At 33.0% G+C, this 21,081-nt stretch overlaps 1 protein-coding gene across 2 annotated transcripts in view; it reads left to right on the top strand.

Annotated features, from left to right (window-relative positions):
- The window catches only part of kkv (hyaluronan synthase-like protein kkv), a 252,467-nt gene that overhangs the window by 212,580 nt on the left and 18,806 nt on the right, over positions 1-21,081 (top strand). The window contains exons 4-16 of one of the 2 annotated variants that reach the window (XM_072529113.1): positions 2,483-2,727; positions 3,503-3,796; positions 6,783-7,183; positions 8,676-9,147; positions 9,212-9,541; positions 11,419-11,681; positions 12,493-12,667; positions 14,292-14,490; positions 17,020-17,452; positions 17,572-17,877; positions 17,932-18,176; positions 18,286-18,583; positions 19,630-19,806. In XM_072529113.1, coding sequence (XP_072385214.1) covers positions 2,483-2,727; positions 3,503-3,796; positions 6,783-7,183; positions 8,676-9,147; positions 9,212-9,541; positions 11,419-11,681; positions 12,493-12,667; positions 14,292-14,490; positions 17,020-17,452; positions 17,572-17,877; positions 17,932-18,176; positions 18,286-18,583; positions 19,630-19,806 — 3,838 coding nt within the window. Of the gene's footprint in view, positions 1-2,482; positions 2,728-3,502; positions 3,797-6,782; positions 7,184-8,675; positions 9,148-9,211; positions 9,542-11,418; positions 11,682-12,492; positions 12,668-14,291; positions 14,491-17,019; positions 17,453-17,571; positions 17,878-17,931; positions 18,177-18,285; positions 18,584-19,077; positions 19,255-19,629; positions 19,807-21,081 lie in introns of both variants that reach the window. The other variant, XM_072529112.1, reaches the window with a different exon arrangement.

Below are 21,081 nucleotides of genomic sequence, written 5' to 3'. Positions count from 1 at the left end.
TCTACCCCCTTTTCATGTATTACATCCTATTGTGATTATTTCATATTAATGTCATAAACATAGTAATATCTACCCGTATTATAAACCATTCTATACTGGCACTGTCTCTTATTTCCGATGCTTATTTATCATTACTAGCTGGTCTTTGAATTTCATTTCAGGACGACAATTTAAATAATACATTCCCAGAATATTCATACATCTTTTTCTTTTTTTGAATATATATGAACTTTTGTACCCCCTTTTGAATTCTATTTAGAATCACCACTCTTTCGGTCATTTCTACAAAACTCTCAGTCAGTCAGTCAGTCTTGGTCTGCAATAGCCAGCCAACTGACCTGAGAATCTGAGATGCCGGAAATAATAATTGACTGTTTAAATGACAATGACATTCAGGATATGATACGTTAATAAATTTTATGTATTTTTTTTAGAGAATATAGTATTATATTTAGAGAAAATAGTTATTTTTATTTTATGAATTGAATATTAAATTAAATTGATCAAGGGTATTAGAAACTGAGATGAGACTGAGACAAAAAGGCAGATAAAATTCAATGTGTGATAAGAAAAGAAGGTGGTGGACGAATGACGTAGTCACTTAAGTAATATAGTGTAAATGAGATTTATCTTATAGACTAATGAAGATATATCACTACCTTGAAAGAAGACCGTCGCATCTAAAAAAACGTGAAAAATGGACTATGTTAGTGAACAGATTTTAAATGTTCTATATATTTTTGTGTTAACGTCATGAAGTTAGTTTATGGCTATAGCCGTCGGATGGTAGAAGTGTCGTTATTGTTAATAAGATATATATGAAACGTTAGTTCGACATTTTGCGTAATACTGTCATCATTTGAGATATGCCGTCCTTTTCCAAAAACGCTATAAGATAAATCAATACTTTCTGTGATAAATAATGCATTATTTTGAGTTGTATCAGTCTTGAAAACAAGGTGAGGTTATGTTATAATTGACTTGTATTATTTTAAGTTATGTCAGTATTTTAGAAAATTATTAGAACTTTTTAAATTTTGAACTCAACTATCTTTAAATTATTTCGACTTATGACGTTCTTGAAAAAAATAAATCCAGTTGGAATTACTTCAGATTATAAGAATGTCTCAATAATATAGGGTTAGATTTATGCTATTGACTTTACTGCAGAATGACAGTATTACATTGGTACAAAAAACACCTATAACAGTTTTAATAAAGAAGTGAATTATCTCTAAACATCAAATATATTTTTGTAAGAAGAACGTCACAACTAAAAAATTGTATGACCTTAAATAGGATTAAAGAAGTATGGAATTGGCTATAGCTTTTTACAGGTTAGTACACACCAAAGCAAAAATATTAGCCTGTTCGCAGTTATGGGTAAAGCTTTATGATATTTTTAAAATTCTTAAATTTTTTAGATGGCCATTTCTGAAAATTATCACATTTTGACATATGACGGTCTTTTTCCAAGGTAGTGATGTACATGAATATAATAATATATAGAGATAGTAATGTCTGAGATAATTCTAGTATGTGAGGAAAATATATATTGTAGTTATAACAAAGTACTGAAATGTAATGTTGATTTTATAGATCTACAGGGTGTTAAAATGTATTTAATATAAGTAATGCCTGTGTTGACTGAAAATGTGTGATAAAATATATGGATAGTCTAAGATTCTTGGTATTGGGAAAATGAGATATTTTTGGGATATTTTTAAATGGGAAATGAGTTTTATTTTGTAGAAATGCTAAAGGATCTTAAGATAAATCAATGTGGTAGTGATGCAGATTGAAAGAGAATGGTGAATGGAGATTATACTCAATAGCCTAAGGTTGTATTGTAAAACTGTAGTATTAAAATTTTAAGAAAGTTAAAAATTAAAGGCTGTACTAATAAAAATGGATCTTAATGCTTCCTGAAGTGGCAGTGTGTCAGTTAAATGCATGATTGTGAAATTATTGATAAACTGAGATAAAATTGTTTAGTGAATAAATGGATTGTAATCTTAATCAGAATTAATGGAAATGAAACTGTGTGATTTATTTTAAAATGACATGAGCATGTAATGAAACAAAATTGAACAAGTTTAAAAATAAAAGTAAAGGATATTTAACTATTATGGTATACAGCCAACTCCAAGGAACTATTCCACTTTAAGAAGATATAGACATTTTGATGAAGAATTCGGATTTAACATTAAAAGTTATATGAGGAAAAATTATGCCACCGGAAGTTTTAAGTTGTGGTATTAAGTAAACTTAATATATAGCTAACTTTTAGAGTTTCTGTTGTGTCTGAGAATTGAATTTAAAAAAAAGTTTTGCCTAATTTTGTTGAATATGTTTTTAAAATTTGTTTTATTAAAAAGACGTGATTCCATCTTACAAGGTAGTTTCTGATGTTTTGATAAGCGATGTTTATATTAACAACTTTTTAATAAAGTATTCTAATAATATTTTTCTTTTGTTTCAGCACAAGAACAGTCCAAGAAACGAAAGGATGGGACGTGTTCCGGGATCCCCCGACCAAAGAGATTTCGGGCTCTATGGCCAACCAAAAATGTCTAGAAATATCCGTAAAAATACTGAAAGTCGTAGCATATTTAATAACGTTCATTATAGTTTTAGGATCAGGCGTTACAGCGATAGGGACTCTTCTATTTATGACATCACAACTTAGGGTAGATAAAGTAGTTGAATATTGTAATAAAGACTTAGGTGAGTATTGTTCAGATATTTGTTTATTAGTATCTATTCAGCCCACTCTCAAAATTTTGAACATTTCGCAAGACTTTTATTATACAAATTAATAAAAAAAATAAGACTTTGAAAAGAATTCATGTCATTCAACACTGTATTTTAAATTAATGCATATACTCCAGTCTTCATAGACGAAAATGCTATTGAATCTCTAAAAATCATACTAACAAGCTAAATTTTGCTAAAAATTTTGGGATCACCGAAATTACCTCCGATATACCAAGAATCTGCACGCCCTAGAAAAAAATGTTTCAATTAGAAAATGTAGATGAGATAATTTTTAACAAAAATGTTTATTAAAACTTTCACTCATGAAGCTGCACCTTACATATTTTATTAAAAATTTATTTCGAGCACGTAACTGACATTCAAAATCGACGGTCGCTTCAAGCGTTGTTTCTGAAAGAACTTAGTAAATCGATTTTTTCCCGTTCTCCTCCCCTACGAGGAGGCGGTTTAGGGAGAAGCGGGAGGTAGGATTGGTAAACAATTTTACATCTTTTTGGGGTCCTAAATGTGACATTCTTTAGAGGTCAAATCTCTGACGACTGGACTACATAATACTATATTAAAATCAAAATTTGAAGAGGTTTTCTTCAGATTCCTCTTTTATGACAACTACAAAAAAGAAGAGTACTACAATTCATCTAAAGAATTTAGGGACCAATGCTATAAAAGCTTAAGCATACTTAGAGTTCTACTTAAATATTTTAACTTATGATTTTCTTTTTAGGTAGGGAAAAACAATTTGTAGTAAAATTACCGACTCCCGAACGAGTGGTATGGATGTGGTGTCTTTTCTTTGCCTTCTGCATCCCACAGCTCGGGACCCTGTTCCGATCCACCAGAATGTGTTTTTTTAAATCATCGAAGAAGCCGCATTTTGCGCATTTCCTTATTATTTTCTTAATGGAGACTGCTCATACCATAGGCATAGCGATATTAGTTTTTCACATACTGCCCGAGATAGACGTAGTAAAAGGAGCCATGCTGACAAACTGCCTTTGCTTTGTACCTGCTGTGTTAGGTAAGAATCCTTTTTATATTCCTATCGGTTCAAAAATTAGGTATATGCATATATAAGCTAGTGGAGAAAATTCCGGAAACTTTACAAAAATTATCGTTTTTTCAGTAACACTCGTCTCATGATCGTGATTTATATAGTTTATCAGTACAATTACATTTTTTATTTCATTTTTTATATTTGTACTTAATATTCTATGTATTTCTCACTCTATATTGTGAATGGCAACATTGGTAATACTGTATTGCGTCAGGGTTTTGCTAGTCACTCAACAACCCAATTGGAAGCATTTAGTATAGTTTCATGCGACTTCCAGTGTTTATTAGTGACTTCAAGTAGCTTTTACTAAGGTGATATTGTTTAATGGTCGGAGAGGAATACATCAGTGTCTATTCAACGAAAATATCACCAAGAAACCCAAAACGTATTGACTGGTCGCCAGGAAAGAGAGCCAAAGCAATTATCCTTCGAGAAGAAGGTTACACATATCAAGAAATAGTAAAAATTGGATAGTGGTGCCACAAAATCAGGTGTAATGAAAGTTTGTAAACGTTATCATAACACTGAAATGACAAAATTAGCAAAAAGCACAGGCAGAAAACCGAAATTTAGTCTATAAGATAAGCGTAGAATATGCCGACTTTCTTTAGAAGATCAGAAGAAAGTTGTGTGAAAATGGATTGCGAGCACGAACTCCTATAAAGAAGCCGTTCCTGGACAAAAACAGATGCAAAAACGCATTCATTGGGCTTTGGTACACAGAGGATGGACAGAAGAAAAGTGGAGTAAAGTAATTTGGAATGATGAAACCAGAATCTCGATCTTTGGGAGGAACCGAGTGAAGTTTGTTCGCCGCCGACCGAGGAAGACCTTTTTCCCCAATGTACTATACGGGGAAATACGACGGTCACCATGATACATCCTGTAAATGTCATGGTATGGGCTTGTATGACCACTTATGGAGTTGGACGTTTAGCGGTAATAGAGGGCAATATTAATTCAAAAAATATCAGGAAGAGATACTGCAAGCCAAACTGCTGCCGACGTTCAGAGATTTGTTTGAACGGGATGCCCAACAATGCATCTGCCAGCAAGATGGAGCGCCTTGTCATACGGCTAAGACTTCCATGGAATGGTTGAGAAATTATGACGTTACTCTCCTGCCTTGGCCTGAAAATAGTCCCGATCTAAATCCAATAGAAAATTTATGATCAAGGCTGAAAGTGTTAGTATCACGCCGAAACCCAAGTAACAAGAGAGAACTGATAGAAGCCATTATTCAAAACTGGTTTAGAGTTATTACACCAGAAGATTTGGCTGGTCTCGTGAATTCCATGCCTCGCAGAATCGAGTTTGTCCTAAAAAACAAACGAAACTAAGAACCAAACAATAATTCCCTTAATAATAATCATTGTACCATTTTTTGATATATCTACTAATAGCTAACGGCTGTTGTTTTATTTATTTTTAAATTTTTAGAGGGTTTTTCCTCTTAAAATAGGTATTAAATATCAAGTAGAAGCATAAAACGATGCAATAAAATTATAGATAAACTTGTTCTGTTAACAGAGAGAGACCGAATATAATATGAAATTAGTAACGACATACGAGATTGTTTTTAATATACATTAGATTGAATTCTAGTTTTGTCAAAGTGACATTCAGTTTTGATAACGGAAACGTCAAATATACGTTTATTTGTTATTAGTAATAATTCTGGCTTTATTTGCAAAAAAACAGAATAAAGAAATTAATATTTCTAGTTAGGAAAATGGTAACCTTTACAACTGAACATAAAATTCAAATTATTAAATGGCATTATTCTGGAAGTAGTGCCTACGATAGAATCGGTAGGTTTTCGTTTTCATTTGAAAGCCCTGTACCAATAAAATCTACAATTCTCATTATTTTTAAATTTGAAAACACTAGTTGTGTCAAGAATTATACAAAATGCACGGATAGTGGTCAAGATGAAAATCCCCCAGCTCGTGAAGAACGGGAACAGCATGAAACTGCCGTATGTAGTCTAGCTGAAATCAATTTTCCTTCTAACAACACCCTAATAATTTCAAGAGAAACTAATATTAATGCTAGAACTAATTAATATTTCTATTAATGCAATTCAGAAACTGTGTTATTTTATGAATCAAAACCGAATATAAAACAACTTTTTAAATATACTCGTGCAGCTACTATTTATGAATATTTAGAAATTAATATAAATTTCTATATAAATGGCAAAGGAACAGATATTTATTTAAATTGCTAAATACGAGAAAAGATCCACACCATGAATCAAAGATTCGCAAAAAATATAATGAAGTGGACAAAAAATATGATGACGCCTTACAATAGAAGTAGTTTTACGGTTCATTAGGCTTCATGGCCACAGAAGTATTTCATAATTAATTTATAAAAAACCACTAAATCATCCGGTAAAGTTTCTGAAAATTTGCAAGTCTACATACGAAAGTTAAGGATGATAATATGATGTGCAAAACCGTTGTTTATTTAATATAATAGCATAGATGAAACCCGTACATATGATAACACGATATTTGAATTGAAAATGAAAATGAATATGAAAGACACAGAGGGCAACTTACGTTGTTACATAGTTTTTAAAATATTAAAGATGTAACTCAAAGTTAATCAAACTACATTTAAAAGGTTTTTACCCATTTATTCAGTGGCTCTAAACATGTACATTCATATAGCACTGATGATGGAATAGTTATTCCGATAATGTTTTTATTATTATACCTTTTATAAAGGAAATTTTTTAAATAAGATCTTTTGTGTATTTCTACATCTATATCCAAAAGATCTAGGCTTCTAAGGAAATCTATCATCCATTTCAGAGATACATTTGTTATATAATCAAATTTTAAAAAGACTTTTAGCAATTTCGCTAACTTCTAGAATATCGTATTTTCGTAAAAAATATGTTTGTAGTTTCATAATTTTAAAATATTTGTTATTCTTTCAGGTTTACTGTCTAGAAATAACAAAGAATCTCAACGCTTCATAAAAGTAATCATAGATCTCATTGCAATAGCTGCCCAAGTGACGGGTTTCATCGTGTGGCCAATCATGGAAGGAAGACCGGATTTATGGATTATCCCCGTCACACTATTTTTAATTTCTCTTGGTTGGTGGGAAAACTATATATCCAAATATACTCCAATTCCTTTTATCAAAAAATTGGGTAGACTAAGAGAGCAATTCGATCAAACGAGATACTTCAACTATATGTTTATATCCATTTGGAAGATCATATGTTTCTTGATTACCATTTTGTTCGTCATCTTGGCGAGGGAAGGGGAAGTTGGATTCTTCTTTACGGAATTTTCGGAAGGATGGGGATCACATCCAATTACAATTTTAGAGGTAAGAATATAAACGAATTTTAAAATAATATATTAAATTTTATACACAAAAAAAACTAGATTAGCTTTTAAAATTTCGATTTTTTGATCAGTCATCGCTGGAATGCGCTCAACAAAGAGTCTATGATAAGATGAATTATCCAAAACTATGACAGAGCTACTATCAACACTCTGGAAAATGTTATCGAATTAGTTATCGAAACATGTGGAGTTCATGTCTTCATGATAATCCCCTGCTTTTATCTATATAGTGCTAATCAAAAGTCCGTTCCCCCCTCGTATCTTTTAAACGGTTATTGTTATAATAGTGAAGTTTGGAGGGAGGTAATAAAGACGTAGGCTTCTTAACTAGTCATAACAGGTGACGTAATAGTGACAGATGACGTTACAGCGTCACTGTGATAGATAATTTTAAATGGGACCTTATGGCAAGTGATACCTCGTTTGAAAGGTATTGAAAATACCTATTCAGTCATAATAATTTTGTTTTATTGACACTTGTTTTAATTTATACTACAATTTATTACAATTTATATTTCCGACAATACGCGCTTTACAATTTAGACTCGCTCGATACAATATTTATTTTAGACTAATAATAATAACAATTAAGTTTCGTGTCTTATATACATATGCAATCGTTCTGTAACTTCATCGAAGCTGGCTCTGAATCCCCGTAGAAATTTCGATCTATTCCATTATAGACCAAGCCAGAACACGCGGTATTATTTTGTTTACTCTTGAACAGATACCTGCTGTTACCCCTATAACCTACGATTAGACCGATTGGATACATATTGGCGGCATATCTTGACCACCGGTGTTCCCTTTATATGTTCGTGAGGATTGGGTCGTTGAACAGTTTGGATAACACAGAGTTCAGAGTTGGAGTCCCACTTTTAAAGACAAATGAATGTACAAATCTGCGGAAGATATTTTTTGAGTTTCATTCTTCAACTTCCGTCCGCACCGATTTATATTTAAAGGTTTTCCGGTAGGTTGCCTCCTAACGTTTGGTTAAAGACTACGTCTTAGGACCAGCAACCATCGTTGAGAGCTCACGTTGCCATAAAGTAAATCTACTTAAAATGTGTGTGTTTGTGTGTGTGTGTGTGTTTGTGTGTGTGTGTGTGTGAGTGTGTGTGTGTTTGGTGAGTTGGCTTGGAAACTAGTCCTTTAGCCACAGAATTGTTTACTTAAAATTGTAACATCCTACACAATTATCAGTAACAATCTAATACATTACAATTAAATACCATTTAAAGGGTTTTACCCATATATTTGGTGGCTTTAACCATGTAGCAGCACTGAAGATTGACTAATTAATCAATCTGAAAACGTTATTTGATGTAGCACATAAGAGTTCTTTTGAATATTATACCTTTTATAAAGAATTTTTTAATAAAAAATTTTGGTAAAATAGTAAAATCATATTCCACATTATTTTATATATTAGACAACGTTTTTAAATAACGAATAATTTTCTTTTTCAGATTAAACCGTTTCTGGGAGGCACATCTCTTCCAGATATTTCAGAAATCATACCAACAGGAGACGATGTCGTGATTCAATCCAGCGATAAGACTCCTGTCTATATTCTCTTAATGAATGTATTTGCAGCATACTTAGCTTATATATTCGGTAAATTTGCCTGCAAAATTATGATCCAAGGATTTTCCTACGCTTTTCCTGTTAATCTTACCATTCCAGTTTCGATTTCTCTGTTGATAACAGCTTGTGGTTTGAGAAACGGAGATCCTTGCTTTTTCCATGACACTATTCCCGATTATTTGTTCTTTGAATTACCACCACCGGCTTTTCTAAACGATTTTATTTCACATCAACATGCTTGGATTTGGCTACTATGGTTGTTGTCTCAGACATGGATTACTATACACATATGGACTCCAAAATGCGAACGTTTGGCAAGGACTGAAAAGTTACAGGTTATTCCAATGTATGACGGTAAGGAACTGCTTTAAAAACATTTGATTTTTGTGTTAATAATTAATTGTATTTGATATTTCAGCGTTCCTGATTGATAAGTGTTTGGGTTTGAACAGACGCAGGGATGACGAATCCGATGTTAAGCCAGAAGATCTTGACGAAATTCAGAAAGAAAAAGCTGATGAATACTACGAAACGATTTCTAACCATACTGACGGATCATCGCCGAAACATATTAAAAGTTCCGATAATATCACCAGGATTTACGCATGTGCTACTATGTGGCATGAGACCAAAGACGAAATGATGGAGTTTTTAAAGTCGATCTTGAGGCTTGACGAAGACCAATCCGCCAGAAGAGTTGCTCAAAAGTATCTGAGAGTTGTTGATCCAGATTATTATGAATTTGAAAGTAAGTATAAAAAAATAAGATCCTTTTTTCAAAAAATAAGACAGCATTTTTCATCTTCTTTTTTCTTTTAATTGATCTTTTATAATCTTAGTAGATTGGTCAGTCCCAGTATTAATTAAGTAATTAGTGTATTCATTGTAATATTTTAAAGCTGTTTTTTGCTTTGCTCTGTTGTTTAACTGCACTATCTTTGTTTTCTTATAATCCGCGTAAATATACATTTTATTTTTATATTCGATTTATTTATCTATCTTTAATACTAATTGTAAATAAAAAGTTAATTTCTACCTAGCGAAACCGAATTCAAATTTTTACCACTGTGTTTCCTAAAATTTGCGAAACAAACAGCTGGATAAACTACTCGGCAAGGGAATCTAAAATTGCATTCCACATGCCGTTCATCCTGGTCAAAATTCGTAGTGAATTCAGTTTCTGGTACTCCAAACGAAGTAAGTAATAAAACATAATGACGGTACTAGATTTTTGTTTTGATACAGGGCAGCGACAACCGCTGATACGTATTTCGACCTCCTTAGGTCTCGTCAGAACGGTATAGCCACTGCTCTGAACCAAAACAAAAATCTCTCCCGTCCTAGACAATAGTTATTAAAATAACTATATACGGACGTAACTACGCCATCTAGATGGCGTTTTATTCATGGTTCATTTTGGTCCTATAAAAAGCTGGGAAAAACTCAAAAATAATATAATTACCGCAGCAACAGAATCACTTGGAGTGAGGAAAGTAACGAACATTAACATATCAAAAAAGAAAACTCCATGGTGTAGAGAGGAAGTGAAGACAAAATATGAGGAAAAGAAAAAAGTCTTTTTAAAATACATGACACAACAAACACAAAAGCATACAACCACTACAAACAGATCAGAAATTAAACGAAGACTTTAGTTAGACAAATAAAAAGGGAACACTGGCAAATCTTCTCAAAACAGAAACAAGGAAATTAAAAAATAGAAAATCACCATGAGAGGACAGAATACCGAACGAATTCCTAAAGTACGGAGGACCAGATTTGACCAAACAACTACTAAAACTAATCCAAAAAATAATAGAACAAAACAGAATTCCTCAAGAATAGAGATCAAGCATCCTAATATGTACCTTTTTTCAAAAAGGGAGACAAATCGGACCCAGAAAATTACAATGGAATTAATTTATAAAAGACAACATTAAAATTAACAACCAAAGTGATAACAAATAAACTGAATGAAATTATAACACTAGCAGAAATATAAGTACAGATATACGACGTAGATAAACTTGGTAAGAAATAGAAGAGTAGAATGAAACGAATTATATAAGCCGAATGACAACAAATAGAGTAGTAGAGACGGCAAGAGACGACAATCGGAGGACGATCAGTGGAAAGACCACAAAAACGATGGAACGACAACTTACTGGAGACACATTGAAAACAGCCTGTGTCATGTCTACATAAAAAGAAAAAGAAGAAGTTAGGGAATCGATGGTCCCTTCTGGTAGTGCATCGGGTATTGGAGGAAGGCTAATGAAATTTGGTTATCACATGGTACCCGAAGTCGAGATGATCTTATGTTTCACTCGTTCTTTAAAAACTTAGCGACCCACCAAGCATGAACAGACCCTTCACCACGACAAGGGCTCTCGGAGGGGTATATGTAATATAACTAAAGCTTCATTTTTTCTTAAAAAATTATGTTTTCCTTGTTGATCATCCAGTTCCTTTTCCTATCTTTGTTATTCCTATATTTGTTTTTTTTTAACTTTGTTTATCTATATATTTTCATTGCAGCTCTAATATTATCATATAAAATGTAAATGTTATTACATACTCTATAATGATTAAAAATTGTTAAACTAACTATAAAATTTATTTCAGCTCACATTTTCTTCGACGACTCTTTCGAAATCTCCGATCACAACGATGATGATACGCAAGTGAACCGATTTGTGAAGCTTCTGATTAACACAATAGATGAAGCAGCTTCTGATGTACATCAAACTCATATTCGTATCAGACCCCCCAAGAAAATTCCGACTCCTTACGGAGGTAGACTGGTGTGGTCTCTGCCAGGAAAAACCAAGATGATAGCACACTTGAAGAATAATTTGAAGATTAGGCACAGGAAGAGATGGTCACAGGTAAGGCAATTTAAAGATAACATGATACTACTTTTTGGCATATATAAAAATTAATAAATATGATACGGGATAACCAGTATATAAACGAAATCTATAATGATGAATACGAAAAATCTTTGTATTTGTACAATCAATTCATTGCTAATACTTTGCCATTTGGATGGCCTTTTCATTGGCTGCTATTAAGTCAAGGAGAGTGCATTACTGTCTCAAGTACGTTCAAATCAATATAAGCCGAAGATTATGCAATTTGCCATAGTCACATCTGTTATCCTCTGAATGCTTCTGCCTCTGTTTTAAATATCTCTGATTTAAATTTGACTTTTATCCTAACGTGCTAGTTCTTAGCTTATTTGGGGATGTCCATACGACGTAAGGTAATTGGTAACTGCAGCCAGTTCTTCTCTTTAATTTAAGGCACCAACGGGCAAAGTTTCCTTCGTTCAAAGAATTAAAGCCGTGTGACTTATGAAACTTCTACGAGATTTCAATTCGGTTGGACGCCTTCTTTGGCCAAATATAGGATGGTGTGGATCACTTGTTTGTTTCTTTTGAGTTTTAGAAACCACGGTTCTTCTAATGTTGCGGAAACCATTTCTATTGCTGGGTATATTATTCGACTATATAGGATGATCATAGTGATAATGATAAAGTTTACTTTTTGTGGTTTGACAACGAAAATTATCTTTTCGAGATAATAGAAATATAACGTTAAAGTCTAAATTTCAATATTAGTTGTAATAGCTCTAGTTTTTTCAAAATGATACCGTTATCTAATAACCAAATTATTATTACACTAAATTTATTTCAGGTGATGTACATGTACTACCTCCTTGGGCACAGGCTTATGGAATTGCCCATCTCCGTAGATAGAAAAGCAACGATAGCTGAAAATACGTATTTATTGACTTTAGATGGAGACATTGACTTCCAACCTTCGGCTGTGTTACTTTTAATCGATTTAATGAAGAAGAATAGGAATCTAGGTAAGAGAAATATAGTACAATGTAGGGAGTGTAAAAAAATTTAAAAATGATAAAATTGTAAGGTTATTTTCAACGGTTTAGCATTCTTTGATAACTGTGATGCATCAAACTCCCTTTTTTCTAATATTTTCTGAAAGCCGTCTGTTCTAAACCGGCTATACTGTAGCCTTTTTGGCTTATTGTACAGTTTTCTGGGAACTTGGGCAAATCTGCTATATATAAGTTTTCTCCAACAAACAATAAACATTTTATTTTGCACTATCGTATCCAGGTCCTTTGTATCTGTTTTACCAGCCCGTTGCCTATGACTCTCTATAAGGTAAACGTAAAAGCAGGTGTTCACCGACGCTGCGAGATTTTTACGATGCTGACACCACGACTTTCTACAAGCAGGTGTTCACTGACGTTCCAGAACCTATCTGGTCTCGGGGGTTCCACATTGTTCAATGTAGCGGCACTCTAACTTATCAAACGACTAGACGATTTATTGAGAACATTCAAGAGAATTCCAGATATCAGTTCACAAACTATATATAGGGAAATTTTGATTGTAAGGGTTAGTTTAAAATATAAATTTATATTGTCAAGTAATGAATATATCATGTAATAAATGATTGTGTTTTTAGTGTTAGTGTAAATGAATTAAAATAACTGTAAAATAAATCAAAACGGTACATATCAAAGAGACCCTACAACTGCCCTATACAACCATTGGCCAGAGTACTTGGCCAAACTCTACAACCTCTGGCTAACAATGCTTCATACTTCGTCAAAAATTGTATCGAACTTCTTAAACAATATCCTATCTTATCGTCAGACATTCTAGTAAGTTTCGATATCGTTTCACTATTTACAAACATTTTATTCTGAAAACTAAATACAGTATCCAGCAAGATCACTTGTCTCATTAAACATTGTATGTCCAACACTTACTTCATCTTTCAAAATCAATTCTACAGGAAAACATGTACTTATGGAAAACATCGAGACCCGAGCACTATCCACATAAATGCTCAAACTCATATGTTGGCTACGATATGTTGATAATAAATTCGTCATTTGGCACGGCAGGAATGCTTTGGTGTCTTTTCAAACCCATCTGAATGGTATACATCCTAGTATCTAGTTTAGGAATAGAATAAAGACAATATTTATCCCCCAATAAAAACTTTCATCTCTTGTCCGATTAATCAAAGACAACATTTCCTATTAACAACACGGAGTTTATGAAATTCCTTGCGCAGACTGCCCCAATCTTATATAGGCCAAACAAAGCGAAGAATCCAAAATAGGATTTATGAACATTCTATTTCTGTTCGCAATTCCGATTCAATTTCAGATCTAGGTCAACATCTTCAAACAGGTCACAAAATTGATTTTTAAAACTCCAGAAGCATAGCCCCATCTGCTTCTATAAACCAAGAATTATCCGAGAAGCCATAATTAAAAAAATATAAAAAATATAAATATAAATGGTCTTAATAAAAGAGAGACGGCATACGGTTACCTTCGACATGGAGACCTCGCATAAAGAAAATATCGTCCGATCCATCCTCCAATCAAAATCTAGACTAGACTAGACATAAGAATGTAACTTAAACTTATTATGTGATATCCATTTCAGGTGCAGCATGTGGTCGTATTCATCCTGTAGGATCCGGTCCGATGGTATGGTACCAGCTCTTCGAATATGCCATTGGTCATTGGCTGCAAAAAGCCACTGAACACGTTATCGGCTGTGTACTGTGTAGTCCCGGATGTTTCTCCCTCTTCAGAGGAAAAGCTCTTATGGATGATAATGTTATGAAGAAATATACCACCTGGTAAGTCCCAGCTATAATAATCTTAATAAATGATTTTTATGAAAATTTCAAAATAAATAGTAGTTTTGTAATGGTGGAAGACCATTAATAGTATTGGAAAACCCATTAATGGCAGAAAAAATAATATTAGGGTTCTAAAACTATTTTGTTTTGACATTTTTATGTAATATGCTATTTTTAATGGGAATTACCACAATTTTTATTGAAAATACAAATACATAGTTAATACCATCAAAGAGAAAGGATTTTAATGGTATTTACATGTTATCTGATAGTAAAAATATATATAACATAAAGTAAAGAAGTATACCATGTAAAGGCTGGTTATAGAAAACGATTACTCAATTGAAAAATAATAACCAAAGTGACCGAATTCAGAAAAACCAGTAATATGATTATTTAGAGATTACTGGCATATACCTACTTCGTGTGACGTTAAAACAACATTTTAATCTCAAGCCTGGCCTAATACGTTCAATTTACAATACGAACAAGAAATATTTGTCACCTTTTAGATATTTTTTTAACTATGTGGTAAATATACCCATTAGTAACTACTAGAAAACAGTTTTACCGATTAGTATTTATAAATAGCATATTTACAGTTAGTGATTCATGATTTAATAATTAAATGAACATTTTACGAATAGACAAGGGGAAAAGCTTGGATTCGTTCGGAAAAAGATTCCCATGAGATTTTTTTGCATAATCACTTTCCTGAGATACCCCAAAATAAGGTTCAATAGGTTGCACAGGCGAAAAGTTGTTCAAATTTCTTCAAACCTAAATATTGCAAAGGATACAAAGGATAAAATTAATGGCCTAAAATTTGTACTCTAAAATTTCTTTGTTTTCTTTTAGTTCCAGTTATCAAATTTTGCCAGTTATTTTGGCAATGATAATTTTATTTGCTGCCTCTCTGAATTGTTCGGCGATTGATTGTTACAAAAAATTCTGCGATTGATTGTTACAAACCAGCTATTTAGTGTGTATATTCATTTCAGAAATTTATATTTTGTTTTATATATAGGCCAAACAAATCGTAGAATCCAAAATAGAATTTATGAACATTCCATTTCTGTTCTGAATTCCGACCTAATTTCAGCTCTAAGTCAACACCATCTTCATACAGGTCACAAAATTGATTTTTTAAACTCCAGAACCATACCCTCATCCGCTTCTATAAACCAAGAATTATCCGAGAAACCATAGAAATTGAAAAAAGGCCAAATTGTCTCAATAAAAGTGATGACGGCATACGGTTACTTTCGATTTGGAGACCTCTCATAAATAAATATCGTCCCCTACACCCGTCAATCAAAATCCTTCTGTCAGAAATGTTCGCGCCAACCCCCGCGCCAATCACCACGCCAATCACCACGCTAACCACCACGCCAACCTTCACCCAAACCACGTCACCGCTGACGGTATAAATGAACCGTCCTCTGTTCCTAGTACCAGTAATGCATTGGTTAGTGATCAGTGTAGTAGAGTCTGGGGGCTCGGGAGTATGACACCTCGGAAGCCTTGAAGAAAACATCGAAGAAGATGTCGAAAGCTTTTTCTCTCCAATCTCTCACGACTGTTTCTGATAAATATTAATTTACTGGTTCCAACCATTCCTTCTTTGGGCGTCCTCTTCTTATTTTCTCATTTCCCCCTCATTCAGTATTCGTTTAATATTTCGATTCTCTGGCATTCATAGCATGTGAGTCATCTAGCACCTTTCTTCCCCAGGTCTCTACTTTCTTTTCTTCCTATTGGTTTATAATCCACGTTTCACTGGCATACATCACTGTGAGTCTTATTAGTGTCTCGTAAGATCGCAGTTTTGCTATCCTCTATCCTTGAGATATTATTTGCTTTCAGTATTAAATTTAGTGACTCTACCACTCTGCTTCCCTCCATTAATTTTTTGTATATATCTGTTTCCAAGTTCGTTATAGTTCCCTAATGATTCAAATTCTATCACTTTTTCAAATTCATAGACAGCCTCTGCTCCTTTCATTTTCATATGTTTAATATCATTTATTATGTCCCCTTTCAATTTGATATACTATTTTTTTTTTTTTGGTTTATTGTTAGTCAGTATCTTTTCGCTTCGTTTTTTTTTTGTTATTGCTAGTATAACGTACGCTATGCACTGTTCCCTACTATTGAAAATAGTCCTGTTTGTGCTCAATCTTCTTACGATTTTCTCTAAACTAGGTTGAATAAATTAGTTGATTTGATATCGGATCCCCTCTTTTCACTGTTTTAACACTCTTTTCACATTGAACTGCACTGAAAAGTTTTCTTTCATCGTTATCCTATTTTTCGTGTTCCTAAGAGTCATTCTCACTAGTCTTATAAGCTTTTATGCATTTCTAACGATCTCATTTTTTTTTTCATTCAATTATACCAAGTATTAATTCATAATAGGTAACCGCAAAATACTATATTGACTTTTTGCTTTTTTATAAATGATGTAGTATATTTGTTACACTCTTTAATTTTATTCATGCCCACTAATTAATATTTGATTTGCAGTTCTGCTGAAGCTAGGCACTACGTACAATACGATCAAGGAGAAGATCGATGGCTGTGCACTCTCCTCCTCCAACGAGGCTACCGAGTAGAATATTCAGCTGCCTCCGACGCTTACACTCATGCACCTGAAGGTTTCAACGAATTTTTCAATCAACGACGTCGATGGGTTCCCTCTACTATCGCCAACATCATGGATTTACTTATGGACTCCAAGAAGACTATCGAAGTAAACGATAACATATCTATGCCTTACATTGGATATCAGATTCTTCTTATGGGTGGTACCATTTTGGGTCCTGGTACTATATTTCTTATGTTGGTGGGTGCCTTCGTGGCTGCTTTCCAGATTGACAATTGGACTAGCTTTTATTACAACATTTGGCCCATATTATTCTTCATGTTCATCTGTTTCACATGCAAATCTAATATACAGGTACGTATCAATAATTGGTTATGGTTTTACTAAAAAATAGCATCACTAAAAAACACTTAAGGATGTTTAAATATATAAATTTTCGGTATGTAAATTTCTTAATTTGACTTGTTTTTTAGCTGATAGTTGCCCAAATACTCTCCACCGGATACGCTCTGATCATGATGGCTGTGATAGTAGGTACTGCTCTTCAATTAAGGGAGGACGGTATAGGCTCCCCATCGGCCATTTTCTTGATTGCGATGACGGGATCGTTCATGATAGCTGCGTTCCTTCATCCTCAAGAATTTTGGTGTATAGTTCCGGGAATCATATATCTGTTGTCCATTCCATCTATGTACTTGCTGCTAATTCTTTATTCTATCATAAATCTGAACAATGTTTCATGGGGGACACGTGAAGTACCGGTAAAAAAGACAAAGAAGGTAAGTGTTTAAAAGTGTTTAAAAAAACCCTTTAAAATAATATTAATGCTATAGGAATTGGAAGAAGAAAGAAAAGCTGCAGAAGAAGCTAAAAAGCACGCCAAGCAAAAGTCTTTATTGGGATTCTTACAAAACGGAGGCACCAACGATGACGATGAAGGCAGTATCGAAATATCTTTTGCCGGACTTTTCAGGTGTCTTTTATGTACACATCAGAAAGCAGGAGATGAAAAAGCTCAACTTATACATATTGCCGACTCACTGGATTCCTTAGGAAAGAGACTAGACCATATTGAAAAGTAAGTGCAAATTTGTTTTTACCTATGTTAATATCCAGAAATATCCAGTTTCATATACCAAAAATAGTCTATTTTATTTTATTTCTTATTCAAATATTTAATTCTTTAGAGTTGTCGATCCCTCGGGTCATCACGCAAGACGAAGGAGTATGTCATCTTCATCTCGTCATGGAGACCACTTAAAACCAGTTAATGAAGAGGAAGAAGAGTCCACGGATGAGTCAGATGATGACACCGCATCTCTTACGCCTAAAAATAAAAGAGACGAGTTACTGAACCCTTATTGGATAGAAGACCCGGACGTGCTGAAAGGAGAAGTAGAATATTTGAGCAGTAATGAGTTGCAGTTCTGGAAAGACTTGTTGGAGAAGTATCTGTATCCTCTTGACGAAAACAAGGAGGAAAAGGTATAAGACGAATATTTTTTAATAAAATTTTTAGTATCTTATTAGTAATTTGAGTAATATTGAAATTTATTTCAAGGTGGTGTCCACTTTTCTACTTATTTTCTTTGCTATGTTATTTGTTATAGTAGGTAGTAATGTTTTATATCGACACTTTTTATTTTCTATTTTCTTTTAATTCACATTTTTTGATATACTTTTCAGTTTGCTATGTCTATTCTGTTATTGATTTAATTTTTTTAAACTGAAAGCTGTTGATGCTTTTTACTCTTTTATCCAACGTCTGTAACATTCGTTCTATAGTTAATGTTTCGAGATATTTCACTATGTGATATTGGTCTATTGACCACAATATTTGAGTTGCAAATTCTGTATTTGTTAAAATTTCGTTTAACACTATAACATTTCCACTTTATTAGAATATTAGAATACAATAATTTACACTTTATTTTATTATGAACTACATCATACTCACCACAATTTGCAAAAAATTATAGGCCCGTATAGCTGCTGACCTGAAGGAATTGAGAGACCAATCAGTTTTTGCTTTCTTTATGATGAATGCCCTCTTTGTATTAATAGTATTTTTGCTGACTTTGAAAAAAGACTATCTACACATCAAATGGCCCTTTGGAGTCCGCACTAACATAACCTACGACGAAACAACACAAGAGGTAATTGAAATGGGAATCATGGCATCTTTTTTGGTACACCATCTGCTTCAAAATAATAAATAATTTATCTTGTTGAATTAATCGAAAAAATAATATTATTGGTTCCAAATCATGGTGAGTTAGTAGTAATAAATAATAGGTAATAAGGATTTAAAAAAAAAATCTTGTAAATTTGGGACCTAAATAAAAAAATGATAAAATTATCAAAATTGGTAAAACTCAAAAATTGTTGAATATCCAAAAATCTAAACATTTAAAATAAATGTTTCAAATTTTAACTATAAAAATGTTATATAAAATTTCCCACACAGTTACCGAGAAGGAGCCATGTGACCCAACCCAACACCATGTCTAATACGAATTGATTTTTTACAGGAAAGGATTGCAAAAGACTTAATCGAACTGAGGAACAAGTCTGTATTTGCATTCATAATGTTTAACGCGTTATTCGTATTAGGGGTGTTTCTGCTACAACTGAATAAGGATCAGATTCATGTAAAGTGGCCTTTGGGCGTTCGAACTAATATTACGTATATCGAGGAAACCTCAGAGGTATTTAAAAGGTCTTGAATGTGGGCCCTCTGGAATGGAATTACTAATGAGTCTCTTTGGCATGGGACTTACCACAGTTGTGTTTTTTTGTGTTAACAAAGATTTCAGTTTAGGATAATTTATTATTTACGGTATACAGAGCTAATACTATATTTTTAAAGTTTAATTTTTATAAAAATACATATGTTTGTCGACTGATGGCTTAATGGGCTAGCTGACTCACTTTCATGTGAGTACTTTGATAAATTCATAGTTTATGTAACATAGCAATATCAAATCTAAAACAGATCTGCTGTTTTGAATTGGAATTCGCGACCAATAGATAAGTAATACGAATGCAATGTAAAGTCTCATGATCAAGTGATCACACACAGCTCTAAAATCAAGAGGGACTAGAATTGAATACTCAGAAAACTTGGGCAAAATGTCAAGCAATCTTTCAAATGAATATTGACTTTACTGGCAGATGCGCCCATTCAAAATTAGATAAAAAATATTGGAGACAAAAGATTTTAATAATTTGCGATAGTTGAGCAACTTAGAATAGAGTGGAAATTCTGCATAATGAGGTCTATGAAAATGGCTTTGGCGGAATAGCAAAAATAAAATAATAAATAAATTCTTATTATCACGTTTTTTTAGTTTGGTGGTAGCTATGGAATGTATCGAGCCTCAAAAAGATAAAATAAACTCTATAATTAATTTTTAAATCATTTTATGCCTAGGAAATATCATTGTGAACGTTATCCGTTCCATATTTGCTATCAACTAAAAGGAAAGAATGTGGAGGATTTTATAACAGCACTACTTTCTAGGGCTGATGACTGTAACTTTCCAATTGTTTAAAGACGAAGCCATAAGAGACCAATTGGTTATTAATCACTGTAGGTATCCGAGATATAACATTATCTGAAAAACTTTAGTTAAATTATGGATTAAATTTAGAAAAGGCTGTTACTTCTGCAAAACAATCAGAATCAATAAAAAGACAACAACATGATTGTAAACGTAACTCAAGCTCTATAGAAAGGGTAAATGCTGAAAGTAAAAAATTCATAAAGATGGAAACAACATGTTCATAGTAGAAACATACAAAAACCCAGTTGTTACAGATGGGTTGGTGGAAATTACATTACACTAAAAACAGGAATGTCCAGCTTATAGTAATATCATGCAGAACAAAAGGCCATTACGCCAGAGTGAGCATGAAAAGCAAAAAATCAGAAATCTTAAACTGTTCTTAATGTTGAACCAGACACTGAGCCATGTGAACCA

This window comes from Diabrotica undecimpunctata, chromosome 4, assembly GCF_040954645.1.
Source record: "Diabrotica undecimpunctata isolate CICGRU chromosome 4, icDiaUnde3, whole genome shotgun sequence".
Lineage (NCBI taxonomy): Eukaryota > Metazoa > Arthropoda > Insecta > Coleoptera > Chrysomelidae > Diabrotica > Diabrotica undecimpunctata.
This window is presented reverse-complemented; position numbering and strand designations above follow the sequence as displayed.